Below are 25,418 nucleotides of genomic sequence, written 5' to 3'. Positions count from 1 at the left end.
AAGTGAGATTAAATAAGAGGGAAAAACGCCTAGGGTACCGAGCCACTCTCGGTACCCGTGCCCATGGGACCGGGTCTGGATCCAGACCCGGTTCCATACACATGATATGTTAACACTCCCCCTCAAGCTTGGCATACATGTCAAACATGCCTAGCTTGCTTACATTTTTCTCGAATTGAGATGTACATAAGGCTTTGGTTAGAACATCTGCAATTTGATCTTCAGACTTCATATAAGGTAGGATCAACTCCTTTGAATCTATGCGTTCCCGTATGAAGTGGCGATCAATCTCCACATGTTTAGTTCTGTCATGCAAAACGGGATTATTCGCAAGATTAATTGCAGACTTGTTGTCGCAGTACATCCTCATCTTCTCTTCTGTTTCAACACCAATATCTGCTAGGAGAATCTTTAACCATAACATTTCTGTAACTCCCATAGCCACAGCCCTGTATTCAGCCTCATCACTGGATCTAGAGCACACTTCCTGCCTCTTACTTCTCCATACAACCAGGTTACCTCCCAGAAAGATGCAGTACCCTGTGGTAGACCTCCTAGTATCAGTACATCCGGCCCAATCTGCGTCAGAGTATCCTTCAATATTAAGTTGGTCTTGCTGAGTATAGAGTAATCCTTTTCCTGGGTTATTCTTTAGGTACCCCAACACTCTTTCTGCACTCTTCCAGTGACAATCAGTAGGAGCATGCATAAACTGACTCAACACATTCACAGCATAAGTAATATCAGGGCGAGTAAGAGTAAGATAGATGAGCTTACCAACCAGCCTCTGATACCGCCCTTTTCCTTCTTCATCTAGGATGTTGCCAGTTTTGATGCTTATCTTTGTACCAGACTCCATTGGAGTTTGAAAGGGTCTGCATCCAAGTTTGCCTGTCTCCTTTAGAAGATCCAGAGTGTATTTCCTTTGGCTCATAACCAGCCATGTCTCTGACCGAGCAATCTCTATCCCCAGAAAGTACCTTAGTTTACCCAAATCTTTAAGATCAAATTCAGCAGCTAACCTCTCCTTCATCTTCTTTTTCTCTTCTTCATCGTCACCTGTGACTATCATATCATCAACATACACAAGAAGAAGACTCACCAGGCCATCTCTCTGCTTAATGAATAGGGTGTGATCACCATTTCCCTGTTTGTATCCATTTGTCTTCATCACTATTCTCAGTCTTTCAAACCATGCTCTAGGAGACTGCTTTAATCCATACAAGGCTTTCTTAAGATGACAACATTTTCCGCTTTGAACATATCCAGGAGGCATACTCATATAGACCTCTTCTTCTAGATTGCCATTCAAGAATGCGTTCTTAACATCAAGTTGATCCATGCTCCACCCCTTTTTCACGGCAAGTGCTAATATGACCCTCACAGTTTTCAGTTTGGCAACAGGGGCAAAGGTTTCAAGATAATCAATACCATATTTCTGGCTGAACCCCTTTGCAACAAGCCGAGCCTTATACCTTTCCACAGTACCATCTGGTTTGTACTTCACATTGAACACCCACTTTGAACCAACTAAATGAGTCCCTTTGGGAATATCCACAACTTCCCAAGTGTCATTCTTTGCCAAGGCATTCATCTCCTCTGTCATGGCCTGTAGCCATTTAGGATCCTCTCTAGCATCTTCCACACACCTGGGAATAACAGACTTAGACAAGGATGTTATAAAGCATTTGTAATCCTTACTCAATTTCGCATAAGAGACAAATCTCTGAATAGGATGAGAAGTGCAAGACCTGGTGCCCTTGCGCAGGGCTATAGGAAGCTCTTCATTGATTAGACTTGGGTCATCCGGGGAGCTCACAGGATTGGGATTGGTTACATCAACATTTTCAATCACATCTGTCTTCTTCCTTCTGTACACCTGGCCAAACAAATGATCACGGGCTGTAGGCTGATTATCATCAAGACCCTCGTCCATGTGACGGTCTCTATCATCTCTGACTGTGTCTGCCACACTTTCACTGGCCTTGTAATCCAAGAAATCCGTAAACTGAATCAACTGATTTGAGGAATACTCTTCACTACTGTGTCCTAGATACTCCCCCTGAAGAGGATTCACATGAAAGTATGCCTCATGTTCATGAAAGGTGACGTCCCGGGAAACATAGACTTTAGAGGTGGTAGGATCAACACATTGTATCCCTTCTGAGTGGAGGAATACCCCAGGAAGACAGCCTTGACAGACCGAGGATCAAGTTTCTTGAGGGTGGGACTATGGTCATGAACAAAACAGACACACCCGAACACCCGAGGAGTAAGAGGCCAGGGATTCTGAGAAGGCCAAAGCATAGAGTACGGGGAATGGCCCTGCAACACACGGGTAGGCATACGGTTGATAAGGTGGGCACTAGTGAGAAGCGCATCACCCCAGTAGCGCTTGGGAACCTGTCGATGGAACAGAAGAGCCTGGGTAACATCAAGCAAATGGCGATTCTTTCGTTCAACCACGCCATTTTGGGGAGGTGTGTAACTACATGACGTTTCATGGACAATACCCTTGCTCTTCAAGAAATCATCTAGGGATTGAGAGACATACTCTCGAGCATTATCGGTGCGAAAAGCTTGGACAGACGTCTGAAACTGAGTCTCAACAAAGGCCACAAAATTTTTGACAATAACGGGAACTTCACTACGTTCTTTCAACAGATACACGAACGTACAACGAGAGTAATCATCAATAAGGGTCATAAAGTAATGAAAACCACGACAAGTGGGTACTCCCGAAGGACCCCAAACATCAGAATGAACCAAAACAAATGTACGAGTGGTTTTATTGAATGAAATATGGTACGAGGCCCTAACATGTTTAGCTAACTGACACACTTCACAGGTGAAGGAGTCCATGGAAACAGAATGAAACAAACTAGGAAACAACTTCTTAATCAATGGAAACGGAAGATGACCAAGCCGCTCGTGCCATCGCATAATAGTAGATCTGTCTTCCATGCCTGACAACTGTCCACTAGTGGCTGAAATAAGAGCGGATGCAACCTGCACAGGCAGTCTGTAGAGTCCATCAATAGCCGAACCAATCCCAATCTTCTGCCCCGTCACCAAGTCCTGCAGAAAACACCGATCAGCAGAAAAGATCAGATTACAGTTGAGCTCTTTAGTAATACTGCTGACAGATAACAAATTCACAGGAATATTGGGAACATGAAGAGCATTATGAAGACAGTATTTATTTAACAAGGACAAACTCCCTTTTCCAGCCACAGAGATAGAAGAACCATCAGCCATAGATACACGTTGCTGCCCCGAAGACAATTTGTATTCTTGGAACATCTTAGGGTTCCCTGTCATATGATGCGTAGCACCACTGTCAACAATCCAATGACCATGTGAGGAATTACCTTGGTCACTAGTGGCCACGAGAGCTTGGGCTAACTTAGCCCCCTCAGATGTGGAAGTATCCTCCTGAGTAGTAGACAGCCGGCTGATATACACTTGCAGTTCTTTGATTTGATCGGAGGAAAGCTTAGATTTGGCAACATTTGAAGGACTACTCTGACTAGGTTCAGGCACAGAAGGACTCCGGCGGCTAGAAGGAGGACGACCCCGGACAAGCCGCCTCTCAGGATGAAGATCCCAACAAAAATCAACAGAATGTCCTGATTTGTTGCAATGGCTACACCGCCGAACAGGACGCTGTCCAATCCCAGAAGCACGACTAACAAAGGCTGAAGGAGAACTCCCCTGACTGGTGTCAATATGCATCACCTATCGACGCTGTTCCTCAGATTCCACACGGGCATACACCTCTTCAATTCCGGGGACCTCGTCACAATTGAGAATTTGGCTCCTAATGGATTCAAATTCATCGCGTAAGCCTCAGAGGAAAAGAAACGTCCGATCCATCCACTCTTTGTCCCAGTACAAGGCATGATCAGACCCACAGTGCCAGTCATCATTCACATGATAGTCAAGTTCCTCCCACTTAGTCTTTAGGGCTGCAAAGAAAGCGGCTACAGACAAGTCACCCTGTTTAAGAGAGTATATGCTACGTTTGATTTGGTACGTACGCAATACTCTCTTCTTACGGCCATACATCCGTGCAAGCACAGTCCACATGTCGTAGGCAGTCGATTTACGCAAGATCAAAGGCTGAATATCTGCAGAAACAGAACTAATAATCCATACTTTAACCTGACTATCTTCCAACGTCCAAGTAGCCCATCGCGGATCAGTTTTTGAAGGTGCAGGCTTCTCCCCAGTGATGTAGGGCAGGCGACCACGACTGGTTATCCCAATTTCTAGGGCAGCCGACCAAGAGAGATAGTTATCCTTGTTCAGCCGGATGGAGGTGACTTGAACAGGCAAGATCTCGCTCTTGGTATTGCTGCCCGAGTCTAGGGCATCATCGATCTTGAGGGACATCTCCTCGGCCATCACAATCACCAAGGAGAAAGAATACCCAGCACCAGAGACGACAAACAAGAGGCAGCGGCGCTGGACGGCGGCGGTGCGGGAGAGAGCGACGGCGGTGGGCAGCGGTGGCGCGGGACGGCGGCGGCGCTGAAGTGGGCGACGGCGGCGCGGGACGGCGGCGGCGCTGAAGTGGGCGACGGCGGCGCTGAAGTGGCAGAGGAAAAAAACGGCGGAAACACGACTATCACACCAACGATCTCTCACGCGTTGGCTCTGATACCATGTAGAAACACACACCAAGATGGAGAGAAAGAGAAGGAACACACAATATACGTGGAAAACCTCAAAGAGAGGTGAAAAACCACGGAGAAGCTCTAACCTAGGTGCACAACCGCAACCCTAGGAGAGAGAAAATCTTATATCACTTAATCAACAATTACACTATAAGTGAGATTAAATAAGAGGGAAAAACGCCTAGGGTACCGAGCCACTCTCGGTACCCGTGCCCATGGGACCGGGTCTGGATCCAGACCCGGTTCCCTACACATGATATGTTAACAGTAACGTATCGTAAATGTATCGTAACGTATCGTAAAATTAATTTTTTAATTTGTAAAAAATATTAAAAATTATAAAAAATATAAAAAATAGAAAAATCTAAAAAATCAGAAAAAAAAAGCAAAAATCAGAAAAAATCAAGAAAAATGTATTTAAAGGAACATTCATTATTCATGTATATGAAGTATGAACTATGAAAGTATGAAGTATGAATATGAACAACACATTCCAAAATAAGAAAACAGACATTCAAAAATCAAATAACATACTAAGCAGCCGAAGAGTAATTGATTACATCACAATTCATAAGTTTAGAAATCAAAACATATAGACATAGTTATCATCTTTCATGATTCAACAAAAAGCCTCGTCAATCGTCATATGCATCATCATCTTCATTTTCTTCATTAAGTGCTTCTTCTATCCCTTCTGTTGCAAATGGAATGTCACCAAAAAACCAAAATACCCTATTTCTCCAAGCTTCCCACCGTGCCCTCTATGAGAAAGAAACCTTTTCTCACGGGCAAAACTTGATGCAAATGAGGAAAATCTCTCCCTCCCACGTCTCTTGAAGTGTTTAGAAACAAGAAAAGAGAGATAGAGAAAAGCGTATATACAAGAAGACACAAAAAAGGGGACGTCGGGGCCCCTTTTTTAAAAATTTCCCTGTATCGTACGATACGAGGGTGTATCGCCCGTATCGCATGATACGGGCGATACACCTACAATACACTGCCGTATCGTGTATCATAGGCATATCGTACGATACGCGTCCGTATCGTACGATACAGATAACATTGGACCCAGGTATCAAAGAAGTCGACCCTGTAAGTTTGAGTATACCCATTTGCTACTAAGCGGGCTTTATATCTCTCAACTGTGCCGGTGGAATGATATTTGATGTTGAAGACTCATTTGTAGCCAACAATGTCTGCAGTAGAGGGGGGAGAGACAAGATCCTGTGTGCCTCTAGATATCAGCGCTTCCATTGCGTCCTGCATGGCCTGTCTCCACTTAGGATCTAACAAAGCATGTTGATGATTTATGGGAACTGTAGTGGCGGATAAGACAGAGATAAACTCTTGCATACTCTTGCATACTCTTGCCCGGTCTCTTTGTTGTTACAAACTTAAAAATAGGATGCACGGTGCACTGTCTTGTACCTTTTTGAATGGAAATAAGGAGATCATCATCTGGGATTGGAATATTTGGAGCATTATCATGCGTGGAATACTTACCTTAGGAGGAGATGTGAAAGGTCCATGATCAGAGACATGACGACGAGAATATACAAGTGGTGAATCCTGAAAACGTGGCAGTTCAAGCGAGGAGCACAATGGTTACTCCAAGGGGGCGTTTGATGGCTTGGGACTTTTCATTCTGGAATCAAAATTCCAAAATCAAAATTCGACCTGAAATTGAATTCGGAATGAAAATTCTAATTCCATCCAATTCCAACTTTGTGTAGTGTTTGAGGGCTTGGAATTTTGATTCCAGAATTAAAAATGGCATGTTTGATTTAAAGAGAATCAAAATTCTAAAATTAGAATCACATGACCTTTGAATCCTTTGCAGCCTTCTAACATGAAAAAACAGTTCCAGCCAACAATTTAAAATCCAATAAAAAATAGCTTCTGTAAAAACAACATGGTAAATGTTAGAATATCTTGTAATAGGGAACCGCGTCTGGACATGGACCCGGTCCCATGGGCAGCGGATACCGAGGCTGGCTTGGTACCCTAGGCGGGCTCTCTACCTCTCTCTCTTATAATCTCCACCTATTGTAAATTTGTTGATTAAGTGGATATAATTTTCTCTCTCCTAGGGTTGAGGTTTTGCCCCTAGGTTAGAGCTTCTTCGTGGTTTTTCACCTCTTCTTGAGGTTTTCTACGTACATCGTGTGTTCCTTCTCTGTTTCTCTCTTCCGTTGCATATTTCTACATGGTATCAGAGCCAGCGCGTGTGGGAGTTGCTCTGTGATCGTGTGTTTCCGCCGCTGCTGGTGTTTCTATTGCCGCCGCCGTCGTTTTTCCGCCGCTGTTTCTCCTTGCGTCACCGTCGCCATCGCCGCCAGCGCTTCTCCGCCACCGCCGTCGCCGTCAAGTTTTTCCCGCCGCCGCCAGTGATTCTTCCGCCTCCGCCGCCTCTTGTCTGTCGTCTCTAGTACTGGTGCCGCGTCTCCTTGTGCTAGGTATTGCGTCTCTTTGGTGATTGTGATGGCAGAAGAGATGACTCCCAAGATAGATGTTGCGTTTGACACAGGCAGTAATACCAAGAGCGAGAACTTGCCTGTTCAAGTCACCTCCATCCGGCTGAACAAAGACAACTATCTCTCTTGGTCTGTTGCCCTAGAAATCGGGATTACCAGCCGCGGTCGCCTGTCCTATATTACTGGGGAGAAACCTGCACCTTCTAAAACGGATCCGCGATGGGTGACTTGGGCATTGGAAGATAGTCAAGTTAAAGTATGGATCATTAGTTCTGTGACCGCCGATATTCAGCCTCTGATCTTGCGTAAATCGACTGCATATGACATGTGGACTGTGCTTGCGCGAATGTATGGCCGTAAGAAGAGAGTATTGCGTACGTACCAAATCAAACGTAGCATATTCTCTCTTACACAGGGTGACTTGTCTGTAGCATCTTTCCAGCCCTGAAGACTAAATGGGAGGAACTAGACTACCATGTGAATGGTGACTGGCATTGTGGTTCTGATCATGTCTTGTACTGGGAAAAAGAATGGATGGACCGGACTTTTTACTTTCCTTGGAGGCTTACGTGATGAATTTGAATCTATTAGGAGCCAAATTCTCAATTGTGACGAGATCCCTGGGATTGAGGAGGTGTATGCCCGGGTGGAATTTGAGGAACAACGTCGCCAAGTTATGCATATTGACTTCAGCCATGGGAGTTCCCCCTCAGCGTTTGTTAGCCGTGCCTCAGGGACTGGACAACGTCTTGTTCGACGTTGTAGTCATTGTAACAAGTTGGGACATTCTGTGGATTTCTGTTGGGATATTCATCCTGAGAAGAGACTTGTTCGTGGTCGTCCTCCTTCTAGTCGTTGGGGTTCTTCTATGCCTGACTCTAGTCAGGGTAGTTCGTCAACTGTTGAAAAATCAAAGCTTTCCTTTGATCAAATCAAGGAATTGCAATCTTATATCAACCGGCTATCTACTATGCAAGAGGAAACTTTCACGTCCGAGGGAGCTAAGTTAGCTCAAGCTCTTGTTGCCATAGGCGATCAAGGTAATTCCTCACTTGGTGATTGGATTGTTGACAGTGGGGCTACGCATCATATGACAGGGGATCCTAAGTTGTTTCAAGAATACAAATTGTCCTCAGGGCAGCAACGCGTGTCTATGGCTGACGGGTCTTCTATTTCTGTGGCTGGAAAAGGGAGTTTGTCCTTGTTGAATAAATATCATCTTCATAATGCTCTTCATGTTCCCAATATTCCTGTGAACTTGTTATCTGTCAGCAGTATTACCAAAGAACTCAATTGTAATGTAATCTTTTCTGCTGATCATTGTTCCCTGCAGGACTTGGTGACGGGGAAGAAGATTGGGATTGGTTCGGTTATTGATGGACTCTACAGACTGCCCGTGCAAGTTGCGTATGCCTTGATTTCAGCCACTAGTGGACAGTTGTCAGGCGTGGAAGACAGGTCTACCATTATGCGATGGCACGAGCGTCTTGGGCATCTCCCATTCCAGTTGATCAAGAAGTTGTTTCCAAGGCTTTTTACTTCTGTTTCTATTCACTCTTTCACATGTGAAGTTTGTCAGTTGGCTAAACATGTCAGGGCTTCGTACCCTATTTCTTTCACTAAAACCACTCGTCCGTTTGCTTTGGTTCACTCTGATGTTTGGGGTCCTTCGGGAGTACCCACTTGTCGTGGTTTTCATTACTTTATGACTCTTATTGATGACTACTCCCGTTGTACGTTCGTGTACCTGTTGAAAGAACGTAGTGAAGTTCCTATCATTGTCAAAAATTTTGTTGCATTTGTTGAGACTCAATTTCAGACATCTGTTCAGGCTTTTCGCACTGATAATGCTCGAGAGTATGTCTCCCAATCCCTAGATGACTTCTTGAGGAGCAAGATTATTGTTCATGAGACGTCCTGTAGTTACACACCTCCCCAAAATGGCGTGGCTGAACGAAAAAATCGCCATTTATTAGATGTCACCCGGGCTATTATGTTTCGTAGACATGTTCCTAAGCGCTATTGGGGTGATGCTCTTCTCACTAGTGCCCACCTTATTAATCGTATGCCTACTCGTGTGTTGAATGACCGTTCCCCTTATTCTGTGCTCATGTCCACTCATAACCCTTGGCCTCTTACTCCTCGGGTGTTTGGGTGTATTTGTTTTGTCCATGACCACAGTCCTACCCTCAAGAAGCTTGACCCTCGGTCTATCAAAGCTGTCTTCTTGGGGTATTCCTCAACTCAGAAGGGATACAAATGTATTGATCCTGTCACTTCCAAAATTTATGTCTCCTGGGATGTTACCTTTCATGAACATGATGCGTACTTTCCTGTGAATCCTCTTCAAGGGGAGTGTACAGGCAACAATGTGGAAGAGTATTCTTCAAACCAGCTGATTCAGTTTATGGATTTCTTAGACTACAAGGTTAGTCACAGTGTGGCAGACACAGTCAGAGGTGATAGAGACAGTCATGTGGAAGGGGGCTCTGGGGATGAACAGCCCACTGCCCATGATCATTTGTTTGGCCAGGTGTACACCAGGAAGAAGAAAGATGTGCTTGAAGATGTTGATGTAACCAATCCCAATCCTATGAGTTCCTCGAATGAACCAAATCCACTAAATGAAGATCTTTCCATAGCCTTGCGCAAGCAACCAGGTCATGTACTTCTCACCCCATTCAGAGATTTGTTTCATATGCAAAACTCAGCAAGGATCACAAATGCTTTATTACTTCCTTGTCTATGTCTGTGATTCCCAGGTGTGTGGAAGATGCTAAAGAGGATCCTAAATGGCTACAGGCCATGACAGATGAGATGGATGCCTTGGCAAAGAACAACTCTTGGGAAGTGGTTGATATTCCCAAGGGGACTCACTTAGTTGGTTCCAAGTGGGTGTTTAATGTGAAGTACAAACCTGATGGTACTGTGGAACGGTATAAGGCTCGCCTAGTGGCAAAGGGGTTCAGCCAAAAATATGGAATTGATTATCTTGAAACCTTTGCTCCTGTTGCTAAACTGAAGACAGTGAGGGTCATCTTAGCACTAGCAGTGCAAAAGAAGTGGAGCATGGACCAGCTTGATGTCAAGAATGCATTCCTGAACGGCCATTTAGAGGAAGAGGTCTATATGAGCATGCCTCCTGGGTATGCCCAAAGCGGAAAATGTTGTCATCTCAAGAAAGCCTTGTATGGACTAAAGCAATCTCCTAGAGCATGGTTTGAAAGACTGAGGGTAGTAATGAAGACTAATGGATAGAAACAGGGAAACGGTGATCACGCCCTATTCATTAAGCAGAGAAATAGTCTGGTGAGCCTTCTTCTTGTATATGTTGATGATATGATTGTCACAGGTGACAGTGAAGAAGAGAAAAGGAAGATGAAGGAGAGGTTAGCTGCTGAATTTGATCTTAAAGATCTGGGTAAATTAAGGTACTTTCTGGGAATAGAGATTGCTCGATCAGAGACAAGACTTGTTATGAGCCAAAGGAAGTACACTCTGGATCTTCTAAAGGAGACAGGTAAACTGGGATGCAGGCCCTTTCTAACTCCAATGGAGTCTGGTACAAAGATAAGTATCAAAACTGGAAATATCCTGGATGAGGAAGGAAAAGGACGATATCAGAGGCTGGTTGGTAAGCTTATTTATCTTACTCTTACTCGCCTTGATATTACTTATGCTGTAAATGTGTTGAGTCAGTTTATGCATGCTCCTACTGATTGTCACTGGAAAAGTGCTAAAAGAGTGTTGGGGTACCTAAAGAATGACCCAGGGAAAAGGTTATTGTATACTCAGCAGGACCAACTGAATATTGAAGGATACTCTGATGCTGATTGGGCAGGGTGCACAGATACTAGAAGGTCTACCACAGGGTACTGTATCTTTCTGGGGGGTAACCTGGTGGTATGGAGGAGTAAAAGGCAGGAAGTCTGCTCTAGATCCAGCGCTGAGGCCGAATACAGGGCAGTTGCTATGGGGGTTACAGAAATGTTATGGCTAAAGATTCTTCTAGCAGATATTGGGGTTGAAATGAAAGAGAAGATGAAGATGTATTGTAACAACAAGTCTACAATTAACCTAACTAATAATCCAGTTCTTCATGACAGAACCAAACATGTGGAGATAGATCACCATTTCATTCAGGAACGCATAGATTCAAAGGAATTGATCCTGCCATATATGAAGTCTGAAGATAAGTTGCAGATGTCTTAACTAAAGCCCTATGTACATCTCAATTTGAAAAGAATGTTAGCAAGCTTGGCATGTTCGACATGTATGCCAAACTTGAGGGGGAGTGTTAGAATATCTTGTAATAGGGAACCGGGTCCGGATATGGACCCGGTCCCATGGGCGCGTATACCGAGGCTAGCTCGGTACCCTAGGCGGGCTCTCTACCTCTCTCTCTTATACTCCACCTATTGTAAATTTGTTGATTAAGTGGATATAATTTTCTCTCCTAGGGTTGCGGTTTTGCCCTTAGGTTAGAGCTTCTCCGTGGTTTTTCACCTCTTCTTGAGGTTTTCCACGTACATCGTGTGTTCCTTCTCTGTTTCTCTCTTCCGTTGCATATTTCTACAGTAAAAATATTTATAAAAATAATTTCTGCAAGATTTTAAAAATACAGGAGAACAAAACAAGAAAGCTTTTCCAAACAACAACAGATCGGGACACCAAAATAAAAAAAAATTCTCCTTTTTGAAAAACTCTCTTTTCTAAGACAAATATGCATAGAGGCAGTAGAAAACTAGCACTGCAGAGTACAAGAAACAAGATCACAAAATATAAGGAGTCAGTCGGTTGAATAACCCCTGTTTGCAACATCTCTTGCACCAACTGCTCCAGTGTTTCTCGCTGCACTTGACTTTAACGATAAGGTCTGGACTTCACTGGTTCTGACCCAGGTTGTAACTCAATGCGGTGCTCATGATTCCGCGTAGGGGGCAGCGTAGTTGGGGCTCTAAAAACTGGCTGGAACTCGTTCAAGAGTTCATTCAATGTTGTTCTGTAGGCTTCAGACCTGTACTAATTATCAGTTTCAGCTTCATATGGTACTTGCGCGGACAGCAAAAGAAACATGGCAGTGGGTCCTTTCATTGTACGGGCAGCCGGGCCCTCTTCACAAGGTCGTTTAGGGGTCACTTCGAGTATTAACAGATCGTTTGTTGGTCTCCTAAACTGCATTTTCATGCCCATGAAGTTCCATACCACCCTAAACTGCATTTTCATGCCCATGAAGTTCCATACCACCTCTCCAATCTTACGTAGCCATTGGATGCCCAGTACTAAGTCAGCACCAACCATAGCAAGGATATGCAATTGGACTGGAAAGCGAAGGCCCTGTATCTCTAGTATCTCTAGATGGTACTTACCTCTCCATTTCAATGTGCTGCCATCGCCTACCATGACATCAAACGCTGGTTGTGTTTCCACACTGCAACCCAAGGCTCGGGTAGACTTCTCGCAAATGAAATTGTGAATTGAGCCCGTGTCTATTAACACACTAACCCTTCGGCCACACAATTTACCTTCCACACGCATCAATTGAAGAACCTCATCTCCTGCAAGAGCATGCAATGATATTTCTGGCATCATCTCCTCCACAGGAGCTGCTATGTCAACGACTATGGACGAGTCCTCACAAGCATATGGTGGATCTTCCTTTTCCTCTACGAGATACATGTGTAGTCTTCTGCAATTATGCCCCGATACCCAGGGACGATCGCAGTGAAAGCATATGCCTTGACGTCATTTTTCTTTTATTTGCTCAGCTGTTAGATGTCTCATGACTTGTCGAGGCACATTGCCAGGCTTGGTCCTCGTCGCTACATAAGGGAAACTTCTGTCTTCAATGGTTCATGCTGATTGCCCTTAACATCCAACCAGTTCTTGCCGATAGACTCCTATTCGTAATGTGCAGTCGTCGGTATTTCTCTTCCACCATATGAGCAATTTCGAAGCATTCTAACAAGGTTTTAGGTTTCATAGCCTGGACCTCGATTCTTAGTTCATCCTTAAGCCCTCCTACAAATGCTCCAATCAGGGCCTCGATGGGCTAGCCACGCACCATGTTTGAAAGAGCTTCAAAATTTTCTTGATACTTTACCACCGTACTTGTTTGTCTAATTCTTGATAACTCGACATTGTAATCAAGGTATGCCGATGGTCCAAAATGGGTGGTGATCTTTGACCATGGTTTCCGAATATGGTTTCTCGTGCGACAACAGCCAGTGATACTAGTGGATTGCTGCACCTTCAAAGTACATGACAACTTGATTCACCCTTTGTTCTCTGACGATTCCCTGGCACTCGAAGTACTGTTTTGCATGGAACACCCAACTTACAGGATCGTCTCCCGTGAACCTTGGAACATCTTCAAGGGCTTCCAGGCTGCTCCCCCTGCTCCGTTCGCTAGCCAAACGTGTCCCCTTCGGTCGTCCGACTGTGTCTTATCTGAATTAGGGGAACGCTGCATACCTTGTCGGAGATTTTCGCGCAATAGAGTTGCCATCATTTGCTGCTCAGCAATCAGGGTTTCCAACCGTGCATCCACCGCATCCAAGCGCTGATCCATCATGTGCATCCGCCCTTCTAGGCCATCTATCGTCGCCTCCACTTGGTTTCGGTGGTGTTCCACCGCTGCGACTGCATCCCTTGCCGTGATCCTCTCGGCCATAGTCTTGCTGCTACCATGCTATGATACCTTGATAGCCCTCACGCAGCTATCGGTCTCCTCTACGCAGAATTCTGCGCTAACACCTCAACTCACTGGAAGCCCAACTTCTCTCACGAAATGTAATCTTCTTCACTAGGATTTAATTCCCTTAATTGTGCTTAAATACATAACATGATGGGTTGGGTTTAAGACAGGCCTAACTGGACCCGACCCATTGCATGAAAGAAATACTTAAGCTGAAAACACGAAAGGCAGAAAATAACAGAAATAAGCGAAACTTAGAAACTCATTTGTTAGGTCTGCACTTAACAATGTTGAACACAATAGAGAGAGAGAAAGTCAAACCCTTCTTTAGTTTATCCCTTCCTCTCACTTAAATAGAGATTTAGGGAAATAACGTTTAAGTACATCAAATGTGTAATAAATAATAAGTGAACCTCCCTATTTAATAAAGTTGCAAAATAATACCAATGTTGTTTTATTTCTTTTCTCACGACAAATATAACAATGAACATCAATGAATTTAACATGCATAACGTCATAACACATCAAAAATAATTTTAGAGTCTTATACATCATGAAATGACCCTGTTTGATGCAAATAATAAAAGAAAATGTCATCATCCATCATCAACTTCATTCTTAGTGTCATTTGCATCATCTTCTTCTAATTCAACATCCTTCCCGATGTATATGGTCATGATTAATGTCCTCGGCATGTTCGATGTTGAACTGTTCAAAATTTTTCTCTCCAAATATGGTGGCAGGTTCTTCTTTAACCCATACATCTAGCACATTGAAGTTGCTGAACTGATAGGATCAAGATGATTTCTATGTTTTTTTGTCAAATTTTTTTCTAATTTCCTAAAATAAGTAAGAGAAAATTTGCAAATATATATTATAAAACAACTATATATTAGTGGGTTACCATTCAACTTATAAAGCAAGTCTTTATTAACTTACTACCTTTGTCTCAATTGCATGTTATATCGAGTTATTCAACCTCTTATTTCTAGTTTACTTCCCTTTTTATTGTGGATCCATGTCCCGTGGGTGCAGCTATGGTATGGGTTCATATATTTCATACATTGTGGTATGGGTCCGGACATGCCTTTTTTTGAAAATTGTAGGTTTGGGGTATAATGAGGTCGTGTGTGTGTGTGTGTATTTCTCCTTCAACTTGATATCATGATATATATATATATATATATATATATATATATATATATATATATATATATATATATATATATATATATATATATATATATGCTATGTCACATAGGTGCGGGGTGCGGGTGTGGGTGCCGAAGCGGGCACATCCCCAAAAATTTAGGTGCAGCGGTGCGGCGAAAATGTTTATTTGTTATAATTAATATATTATATATACACACACACATTTGCATATATGAATGTAACATATTAAGCATTAACATGCTTACAACGTACAAATATGAAACAAGTAAACAAAAAACAACAAAACCAGGACCAAACATAGAAATGGAAAAAAAATGCTAAACAAGAAATAGCAGTGGTTGCAGCAAAACACAAAACTAAGAAAGTGAAAAAACTAATGGTCTAATATGAACATTTACTGATTTAAGCATAAAGCACAAAAATAGAAGCACCTAGGCTATGGGTCGTTAGTTGAATCGCTTGCACAACAAAATGAGATACAAACTCAAGAGTGCAATGAGGAAGTGCAGATGGCAGAATAAAGCCAAAAACAAATAGGAAAATTGTCGTTTTATTGAAAATAGGGTTGAGAAAGATGCAGACGACAATACTACTGCAATAGGGCACACAAGTCTTTTGTTCCACTCGAAGACCAATCGCACGTTGCTGCCGGCCGTCGTTTGACCCACTCAGTTGCCGGAAATGACTTTCCATTCTGATAGATGCTTCAGTGAAACCAGCAAAACCCACGCAAGGGAAGAGCGCACTGGAGGGGAGGAAGAGGGTATACGATCATGCCCTAAACCCTCTTTTTAACGTTAAAGATTTTTAAAATAAAAAATATCGAAAAGGTTGAAAATAGATTTGATACGGTTTGACCACACCCGACTCGAGTCAAACACGAGTCGGGTGCGTGTCCACAATGGACGAAAATGATTGGGTGCGGTCTGCCGCACCCGACTCTTGTTGATTTGTGTTGGGTCGAATCCGAGCCACACCCGCACCCAAGTCGTGTCGACACGGGGTGCAGCAGTCACTTTGCAGCGTCCATGTGACTTAGTATGTATGTATTCCTCCTTTGACTTTATATCATGGGAGGAAGGGGGTGGTGCTCTATCTCTCCCGCTGCCCAATAGATCCCCCCTCCCTTAGCAGGTGCCACTTGAGAGCACCTACCATGGTATTGATGGTTGAAGGAGAAAAAAAAGGGCCCATGGGGCTGTCTGATCTGAGGGATTAGACGACCTTAGTGGGCTGTCCCGTCCCAAGTATGCATGAACCTTGAGTTAGAGTTTACTCTTTTGCTCTCTCTCTCATATATATATATATATGTGTGTGTGTGTGTGTGTGTAGACACACATATATATAGACATTTATAAAATCCATAAAAAGTCAATTATAAACACATGCAAACTTCTTAATGCCAAGGTGCATACTCCACAAAATTAATAATAGTTTGTACATGTAATCCCATCCAATTAAAGTTTGAAAGAGAACATTATTTATCATACAAACATCATAATTATCATGTTTTTGTCTCCTCCTCCTCCATCTCCTCTCCCTCCTCTTCCTTCTCCTCTCTTACATTAGAAGATGATGGAGTAGAAGGTTCATGGAACTCTGAGTTCACAAATTCAAGCTTATCATCTCCTTCCAAGTTAAATTGCACAACATTCACTTCCCAATTATTGGTGATTCCTTCCTTATAACACAATCGGCAAAGCCAAAGTATAAGCATTACCAAATACACAAAAACATGTAAATAAGATAAGCATTTGTTGTCGGTAAATCATATATTTAGTTACCTATATTCATTTTTGATTCGTGAAAGAAGCTGAAGGTTAGAATGCATACAAACCAAATCCTTTGCTTGCTTGCTTGTGGGATTATTTCTTTTAATATTGTGAATGTATACAATTCTCACAACATGAAAATATAGCAGGTTAAACTAGTAATCTTACCAACAAGGTATTGAAGAGTAGGACAAGCATGCCCACGTTTAACCTACCAAGTAATATGTTGATAATTAGCTTTATTTACAAGTGCAGAGATATCTTCTGCACTTTTTGTAGGAAACCTTGCAAACTCATTGTGAGCTTGACAATCTTAAAATGCAACTTTGAAAATTCTATTAAGACATAACAACCTGTTTTATAATTTTGGATCCTTATGTGGTGGGGCTTTTGCAACCAGTGTTGTATGTATCATATGATACAGGGCTGTATCGTATGATACATATCATCGCTTTTTGAATTTGAAGTTACGATGCACAACTTGTATTGTAAACAAGTGGTGTATAAGTATGTGTAGCGCATGTATTGTGTAATACATAGCTTGTATTGTATGTATAGTTTCTAAATTTCCAATATTTTTTTTGAGAAAAACAACTTTACTGAAAAATACTCACGTAAAGCCTCACCATTTAAAACCTGACAATAATATTTGTGACAATGGTTGACAATTACTCTTGGAAGGCCAGATCTTGCCTGAGGGATGGCCATTAGCCAGACTGGCATCACCTAGGCACCTGGCTTGGTGGACCTAGGTGGTGACTAGGTATCCCACCAAGGCGATTGCGTCTAGGTGGGTTGCCTAGTTGCCTAGCTGCCTAGCCTAGTGCCTAAGCTTGGGTTCTCTTTTGACTACTAATGTCTTGACCTCCAAATTTTGACATGGCTCATATTATTATCTCCATCCTCATCCTCGCCTTTCATTAGATTACATTTAGGGAGGAGGAAGACTCTTTTTTTTTTTTTTTGGGGGGGGGGGGGGTGTTGTTATATGTATGAACACACACTAACCTACCTACCCACACATCTCCATCTGCTCCCGAAATTGTGGTGTTGTATGTATATAAGGCACGTACACACACAAAAGTGAAGGAAAGAAAAGGTGCTGGTGCAAGTCTGGTTACTGCTGCACCTCTCTAATCCAATTACCAATGATGTCAAGGGTTGGTTACACGTATGCATATTAGACTTTGTTGGATGTTTCCCGATTTCTGATAAACACACAAGTTTTATTAGATTAGTCCTATAAACATGCGATATTTTGAAAATATCATGATGTTTCCTCATATAAAAACATTGTTTGTAATGTATTTTTGTGTATGTTTCTATTTTTGGTTTATTTTAAATTTTAAAAGCTGTTTTGAATTTTTTCAATATGGTTGTAAGGAATATAGTATGAAGCTCTTAATTGGATTATCTTTATATATTTAAAATTTCTTAATTCTGAAATTTTCCCAAGTTAAATTACTTTGCCCAAAATATCCTTAAAGAATCCCACCAATAGAAGCTCGGGAACTATATTTTTGCAACTATGTTTATGAACAATTTAAGTTTTATGCTAAATCACATGGGTCCAAGTGTGACAATATGGGTTTAGACACAACAAGTTCAGAAAATATGGATACAGGGGTATAGCAGGGTATATATACAAATATGCACAAACATATATACATATAATGCACAATCTGCAAAAACTCAAAGTTGCAAAGTTTAGACAATAATGCACAAACCAAACCACATGCTTTACAAGTTTAATAGTTCATACATATAATTCCATCAAATTAAAAAAATAGAAAACATGCAAATGATAAATATTAACACTACCCACCTATCTCACATACGTGCTGGGTGTGGGTGCCGGAGTGGGACATCACAAAAAATTTAGGTGCGGCGGTGTGGCAAGCGTATTTATTATTATTATTATTATATATATATATATATAATAATAATAATAATAATAATAATAATAATATGGCAAATCTAATACAACACAAGAAAATGATTAAAGCAAAACAACATAAAGAAATACGTGTATTCTTTTTCCTTGAAAGAAGATGCAAATTATAGTACACAAAAACCAAGTCCTCTACAGTCTGTATGTTGGCTAATGATTTTATTCCTTTTAATGTTTTGTATATGAGCATATGTGCTCCAATTTCTTTTGTAACACGATGATGTAACATGCTGTGACGGTACTCCCATTATAAGTTTTTTGAGAACAGGCATTTATGATCTATGGGACATCCACAGCCATATTTTCTCTTGTTGTTGCTTTATCTTCAGAATTAAATTCTCCTAAAGAAAACTTTGAATATTCACAAATCGCTTGTCTTTTGATATAAGAATCTGCAAAAAGTCTCTCCACACATGATATTCTATTCCTAGATAATTCTCTATCAAGATTTGGAGCGACACATCCAGGAGCTCCTTTTGTACATTTTTTTGTGGAATACTTGGGATTTTTAAAGAATGAGCCATGCAATGCAAGAGAGTATTGCTCTTATCCCATCTTTCCACTAATATTATATGTATGCGATAAAAAAACTCTGAATTATCAAGTGCAATGTCTTTCTTCTCTTTCTTAAAAACTACATATTTAATTTGCTCAATCACATCATCCTACATTGCCAAAACTTTATGAAGCGTCGGTCATCTTTATCAATTACTCTCAACATGCACCAATTTTGCTATGTAAAAGCCAAAAAGTATGCAATTTTATCCCACTATTTATCATCCACAATATGTTTTTAATTGCTTGAGCTTTAGGCACATCTTTAGCACGATAGAAGCTCCACTCTCTACTAACCACCATTTGAATCAATGCATCCTGCACTCTTTAAATTCCTCTCAAGATGACAATCGTTGAAGCAAATTGTGCCTCTACAACTTTTAACAATCTTAAATCAGAGTAATTACCAAAAAGAAACAATGCATGCTGGTGATTGACGATGAAATTTCTAATATTTCTTGCACGTCTTTCTATATCTTGAATCTATGAGAATAGCCCATATCCGTGAGGATATGCTTCATGACTTGGAGGATTGCATACGTCCTTTAGTCTTACATTTAGAGTATCTGCAACACATGAAGTCCAAATGACATGTGAAAAATCATACCTCAGAGTCAGTCCAGCACTTTTGCATACAACAACATTTTTTGTGATGAACTGCACTACCTTATTAGGACCAAACTCCTTGATGGCTTCTCCAAATAATCAATTCAAATATTTAGCATCTTTCTATTCTCCAAATGCATCAATTGCCTTAAAAAATATTGGTTCATCATGTGCAATGACAATAAAATTAATTAGTGGACATCTTTGAATGTTTGTCCACCTATCAGAAACAATTAATACCCCAACCATGTTCAATTCAAATTTGTCTTTCTAAAATTTGCTCAACCTCACCCTTTTCAACCTTAGTGATGTTCGCAACCTTTTTGGATTGAAGGGTACATATCCCAATAATTTACTATTTGCAAGTGCAGTAACATACTTCTTCCAATATGGATTTCGAGCTACATTGAAAGGACTGCAGCTAGAAAGGAAAAACTTAGTGGCCAGTTTATCTAATTTTGTTCTTCCATAAGAATCAAAACATGTATCTGTAGTCTTTCTTTTTTTATCAATACTCTTAGGAATCATGCTAGTATTTGTCAGAATAGTACTCGTTTTATTCTTGTTGCATCAGCATGGTCTTGCAACTTTTTCAACTCTCTAGTTTTTTCTATAGAAATGCTTTTCCATTTTCAAATTCCAAAATTTGGCAACTTCAACGATGGGCCTTCACTCTTGTAAGATCATACAAATGAAACTTGACAATGTGCACACATAAATTGTACATTTCTACCACCACTATCTACATATTTCATGACTACCTTAATTTCTTTCCATAGTGGTTCTTCATTTTTATATGCTTCACCAGGTTGTGAAGAAGACCTTGATGTGTTAATATCATTCACACTAGATGAAGAACCTACTGCTGCAGAATCTGAAACAACTTGTTTTACTTTCCTTGTCAACTATTGTTTACCTTCAAAATGAAAAATCTAAATTTAACAACATTTATAAATTATAATTACAATTTACAAAATGTAACATCTATATATGGACACTATAAGTTACACTCTAAAATATAATGTTACACATTTACACCAGTATGAGTTCAATTTACAATTATAATTTGCAAATATATACTATATATATAAGAATGAAGAAATTAAGAGTATGCACTATAGTCTATAGTCTATACACTCTACACTACATATTACATAATAAATGCGTAAATTATATAATATATACGTATATTATATAATACATACTTATAAATTATAATCTATTGTGTATGTGAATACACAACATATTAAGTTATTAACATGCTTACAATTTACGAAGTACAAACATTGAGCATATTATATGCTGCATATCTACAATTCTGCCTATAAAAAGAAAAACCAGCAATAAAAGCACACGGAAAAACAGCAAAATAACAAAAACTGCAATTCTGCATATCAAAAAAGCAGCAATAAAGCATACAGAAAAACAGCAAAATAGGAACGAGAAGACAGCAAAATATAAACTGAGGAAAACAGCAAAAACTGCAAATATAAACAAGGCATATAAACAGCAAATACAAATTAATAAAATGAAACTTAAAGTCATGCTAAAATAGTAAAAACAAGACACATAAAAACAGCAAAAACAGTAAATATAAGTTAATGACATGAACTGATTGAAGCAGAAAACAAAAATAGCGCCTGTGGCCATGAAATAAGGCTGTCATATCATGGAAAAACTGTAAAATGAAATAAGGCTACAAGTGCAGACTGCAGAAATCAAACCACAAACAGATAAACTGCCGGACATACGGCTGGTAAACCGCTGGAAATAAGGCTGAGAAACTGCCGTTCTGCTGGAAATAAGGTGAGAAACCACCAGAAATAAGACTGAAAAACTACCAGAAATAAGGCTGAGAAATCGCCATTCCACTAGGAGAACCGTCACACGTCCACCGGCAGTTGGTTGACCCACTTGCCGGTTTCAGTCACCAGAAATTTCAGTCTCCGCCGGAGAGAAAGAGGGACACATGGGGGAGGAGAGAAAGAGTCACACATGGGGTGGTAGGAGAGAAAAAGGGCATGATCATGCCCTAAGCCCCTAACGCCTCTTTGTTTACTTAAAAAAACTTAAAAATAAAATATCAATACAATGACAAAAAAAGACTTGGCGCGGTTTGAATGCACCCCAAAGTGGACGAAACTGTTTGCTGCACTCGACTCTTCTTGACTTCTTTTGGGTGTAAACCCGGGCCGCACCCGCACCCGCGTCTCACCAACACAGATGCAGCAGCCAAATAATAGCGTCCGTGTGACACAGCTGCCCATTTCATCTGTATCTCACACTTTATTTGCATCGTAATATGCAACAGTGCCTATTGAAAATCAAGTGAAATATCAACCTGTATAAAGGAGAGTATCAGTGCATGTACGAATTATATGAAATGAACAAAGCTCATCACTAAGAAAACAAATCTGACAGAACTTTGCAGCTTCCCTGCTTATTGTTTCACAAAAAAAAAAAAAAAATCAACCAGAACAGTTCAATAAAGTATTTAAGTTTTAACATCTTGGCTTAACCTACATAGTTGCGATCCTATACCCATGTTGGCAGAAAAAGGCCATGCTGCAACTAGTATGGCAGGGTAGATCACGCACCCCTGTTAATTTAGTTTTTATATATATATGATATAGAAGAGAGAGAGATTCAAACGATTTATAACTGTGAACTTTCTAACTTCTGATTTACTCCTCTTCTGCTCCCAAGCCTGTCATGTAACACACATAGTAGATACTTAATGCTTTTGTCATGTGAAGTCAGAGAGAGAATTTTATGTTTTAATGTGTTCTTTAATTAACACATCAACAGCTTACATTAATCTCAAAATTCAATGCTTAAAAATGAAGTTTTTTTTTTTTTAAAGTTATTCAAATGGAACATGTTGGTATTGGATAAATATATTTTCTGCTGATATTTACTTTAATGTTTTATGTATGATGCTTATGCAGGAATATATACGTGTGATTGTGTGTGTATATACCTATATATTTTGGTTAACCGCAGCAGCAGGACTCACACCAACCTAGTGATATAGACCATGCATGAAGCTAGTTTAACATTGTATTGTGTCGCTTGTTTTCAAAGACACTCAGGCAGATTTTTTTTCTGGTATGACTCAACTTTCAAGTTTTATACTGTTTTTTTTAAGGTAAGCCATTATTTGTTTCATCTTGCGATATGCTTGAGTGATTTATGGAGATGATATTGTAATGCTGCAAATGAATTTCAGTGTGGTGGTGAATAACTTTTCTGTAATTTGACAGAACAAACAAATGTAGAAAGTAATTATGTTGAAGTTGGAGAATTTGATCCTATCCAGCATCATCATCATTTTTGCCCATGGGTCAATGGAAATGTTGCAGCAGCACAGCACAATGGCCGCACTGGCACTGGCACGAGCACTGAGGTCCTTGCTATCTGCGGGTGGCAACTAACCTTGGATGCTTTAGATGCTCTGCAGTCACTAGAACATGCACCTATTCAAACAGTGGAATCTGAATCAGCAGCGTCACTATATAAGGTTTGGTTGACTTTATTTTATTTATTTCTGTTTTCTTCAAGTAAATTCATATGGTGAAACTGTTTCCATTAATGTTTTGGTGCAAGAGTAATAGCCAGGATAAATGTGTCAAAATCTGCTAGAATTGGACTTAAGAATTTCAAATTTAACGAGAACAAGAGAAATACTGTTGATGCTTTTGTTCTAATCTGCTATGGTGTCTGCCAAGCTCGCTTCCTCGCAAGGGAAAAGGGAAAGGCGGTCTATCCCATCCTCAAACTTTTAATTGTGTTTATGTATTGTATTCATTTCATTTGTTTTAACATTGGTATATGTTTTCATTCAGAAATTCTTCATTTTTATTAATTTTTACAATATATTGCATTTTATTGGTTTCCCTTCTTGGAGGTTCATTACTTAGTGTGCTTAGCTTTCCCTATGCTCTTGTGTGCAATAAAATGTGCATATTTGTTCTTTATGTGCTCTATGTGAGGAAGGCATGTCCTTTTTTGTGGCTTTCTGGTGGTGTTGTAGCTAACTTGTCTTACAGTCAATTGGACTGCCTGATGATTTTTTTTGTTCTGCATCAGTGGTTAAGCTTAGTCCATGCCTTGCAGGATGATCGCGTGAATTCTATTCAGAAAAGACTATGCGGTCCATCTTCGAGCAAAGGGGATTGAAAATCACTTCAGCACCCTTTTCAAGCTAAACTAATGCTGTTCTTCGAATGGAAAAGTGGTAGGCTTGCATTTTGAATAATTTGCAAAAAAAATTCAAACTTTAGAAGGAATAACAAAAGCACACCTAGATGCTTGAACTAAGGTATCTGCAACAGAAAAAGGACAATTGAATGAGAAGTTTGAATGCTTTTATTAGTTCACTAGGATTTAGGCAACTTTATAAAATATTCTTGTATTTTCCAATCAAAGTTCTGGGGATTTGCATAAAAGGCTGAGATGATAAGAAACTTGAAATCTTAAGGGAGAAAATATTTCTTCATAAAAGGAAAAAGAAATCTTTGCAGTGCTTATGGTTGGCTTACGATTTTGAAATTACGTTTGTGAAAAATCTTAATAATTTTTCTTTCCTTTATTCTTACAGGTTTCAGGAGTATGAGCAACAGGAATAATATGATACCGCGTTACATCAAGTTCTTTACCATTGCTGTTCATTTCATTATTTCATGTCCTGATTGTTTTCATCTTGCTTGTCTAATTATTGATTGCTCCAAAGTTTCCTTGATTAGAGAATGAAGCTAATGAAACCCGTCCTGACGAATTTTCTGTGCTTGTTGCAGCTGTCAGCAGGCAGTGTATCATATATACACCACTAGCACATGTATTCTAGGTTGTTGCCATCATAATGGCCAATAATGTTACCGTTCTTGAACTTTTACAGTTTGCGTACGGTTTAGTTAGCATATAGGCTTTTACGGTCAAGCAAGAATGAGCCTTGTGAAAACGTGTGGAGCATGAGCCCGTGAAACTCCTGCATTAAGATTGTGGTTATTTCTATTTGTGCCTGGCTAGATTTTGATGTACCTTGGGACCTGGTGCTGTTGTTTCTCTTCGTACAGGTATAAAAGTATACAAATAAATTACTATATCAAATATTTGGTTAAAATGAGTGGAATTTGTCAGCAGTGCTGGAAGCAAATGGGAGATGTAAAGATAAAGTAATTAAGGTACTTGGAGGAAGATGTAAGTTCAATTTCTGAAGATAAGTATGTTGATCTTTGGTGTCGATCGCACAGAAGCACAGAAGGCTGAAGCCTTGAGTAAAATGCAGTTGGAATTGAGTTCCATGCTTTTCATGTCAAGGTGTGGATTAATTTGTGTTTGTTGGCAAAACATTATATCAGAACATTTTCGTGTGCCATTGTATGGAAACTTAAAATTTATGCCAGTCAGTTTTAGCATTCCTTAGAATGAAAATTGAACAATGCGCCGACTTTTTTAGTTCGTTCAACTAATTTTTCACCAAGCAGTTCCATTTTTTCTTTGAGATAATCC

At 40.3% G+C, this 25,418-nt stretch overlaps 1 protein-coding gene across 2 annotated transcripts in view; it reads left to right on the top strand.

The window, feature by feature from the left end:
- The window catches only part of LOC116263980 (uncharacterized), a 47,189-nt gene extending 22,141 nt beyond the window's left edge, over positions 1–25,048 (top strand). The window contains exons 6-8 of one of the 2 annotated variants that reach the window (XM_031643838.2): positions 23,171–23,427; positions 24,024–24,144; positions 24,508–25,048. In XM_031643838.2, coding sequence (XP_031499698.1) covers positions 23,171–23,427; positions 24,024–24,086 — 320 coding nt within the window. In that variant the 3' untranslated portion in view covers positions 24,087–24,144; positions 24,508–25,048. Of the gene's footprint in view, positions 1–22,855; positions 23,061–23,170; positions 23,428–24,023; positions 24,145–24,507 lie in introns of those variants that run through there. The other variant, XM_031643839.2, reaches the window with a different exon arrangement.
- Positions 25,049–25,418: the final 370 nt, after the last annotated feature.

This window comes from Nymphaea colorata, chromosome 11 (genome assembly GCF_008831285.2).
Source record: "Nymphaea colorata isolate Beijing-Zhang1983 chromosome 11, ASM883128v2, whole genome shotgun sequence".
In the NCBI taxonomy this organism is placed as follows: Eukaryota; Viridiplantae; Streptophyta; class Magnoliopsida; order Nymphaeales; family Nymphaeaceae; genus Nymphaea; species Nymphaea colorata.
The sequence above is the reverse complement of the archived record's forward strand: the minus strand, read 5'-3'. Positions and strand labels throughout refer to the sequence as shown.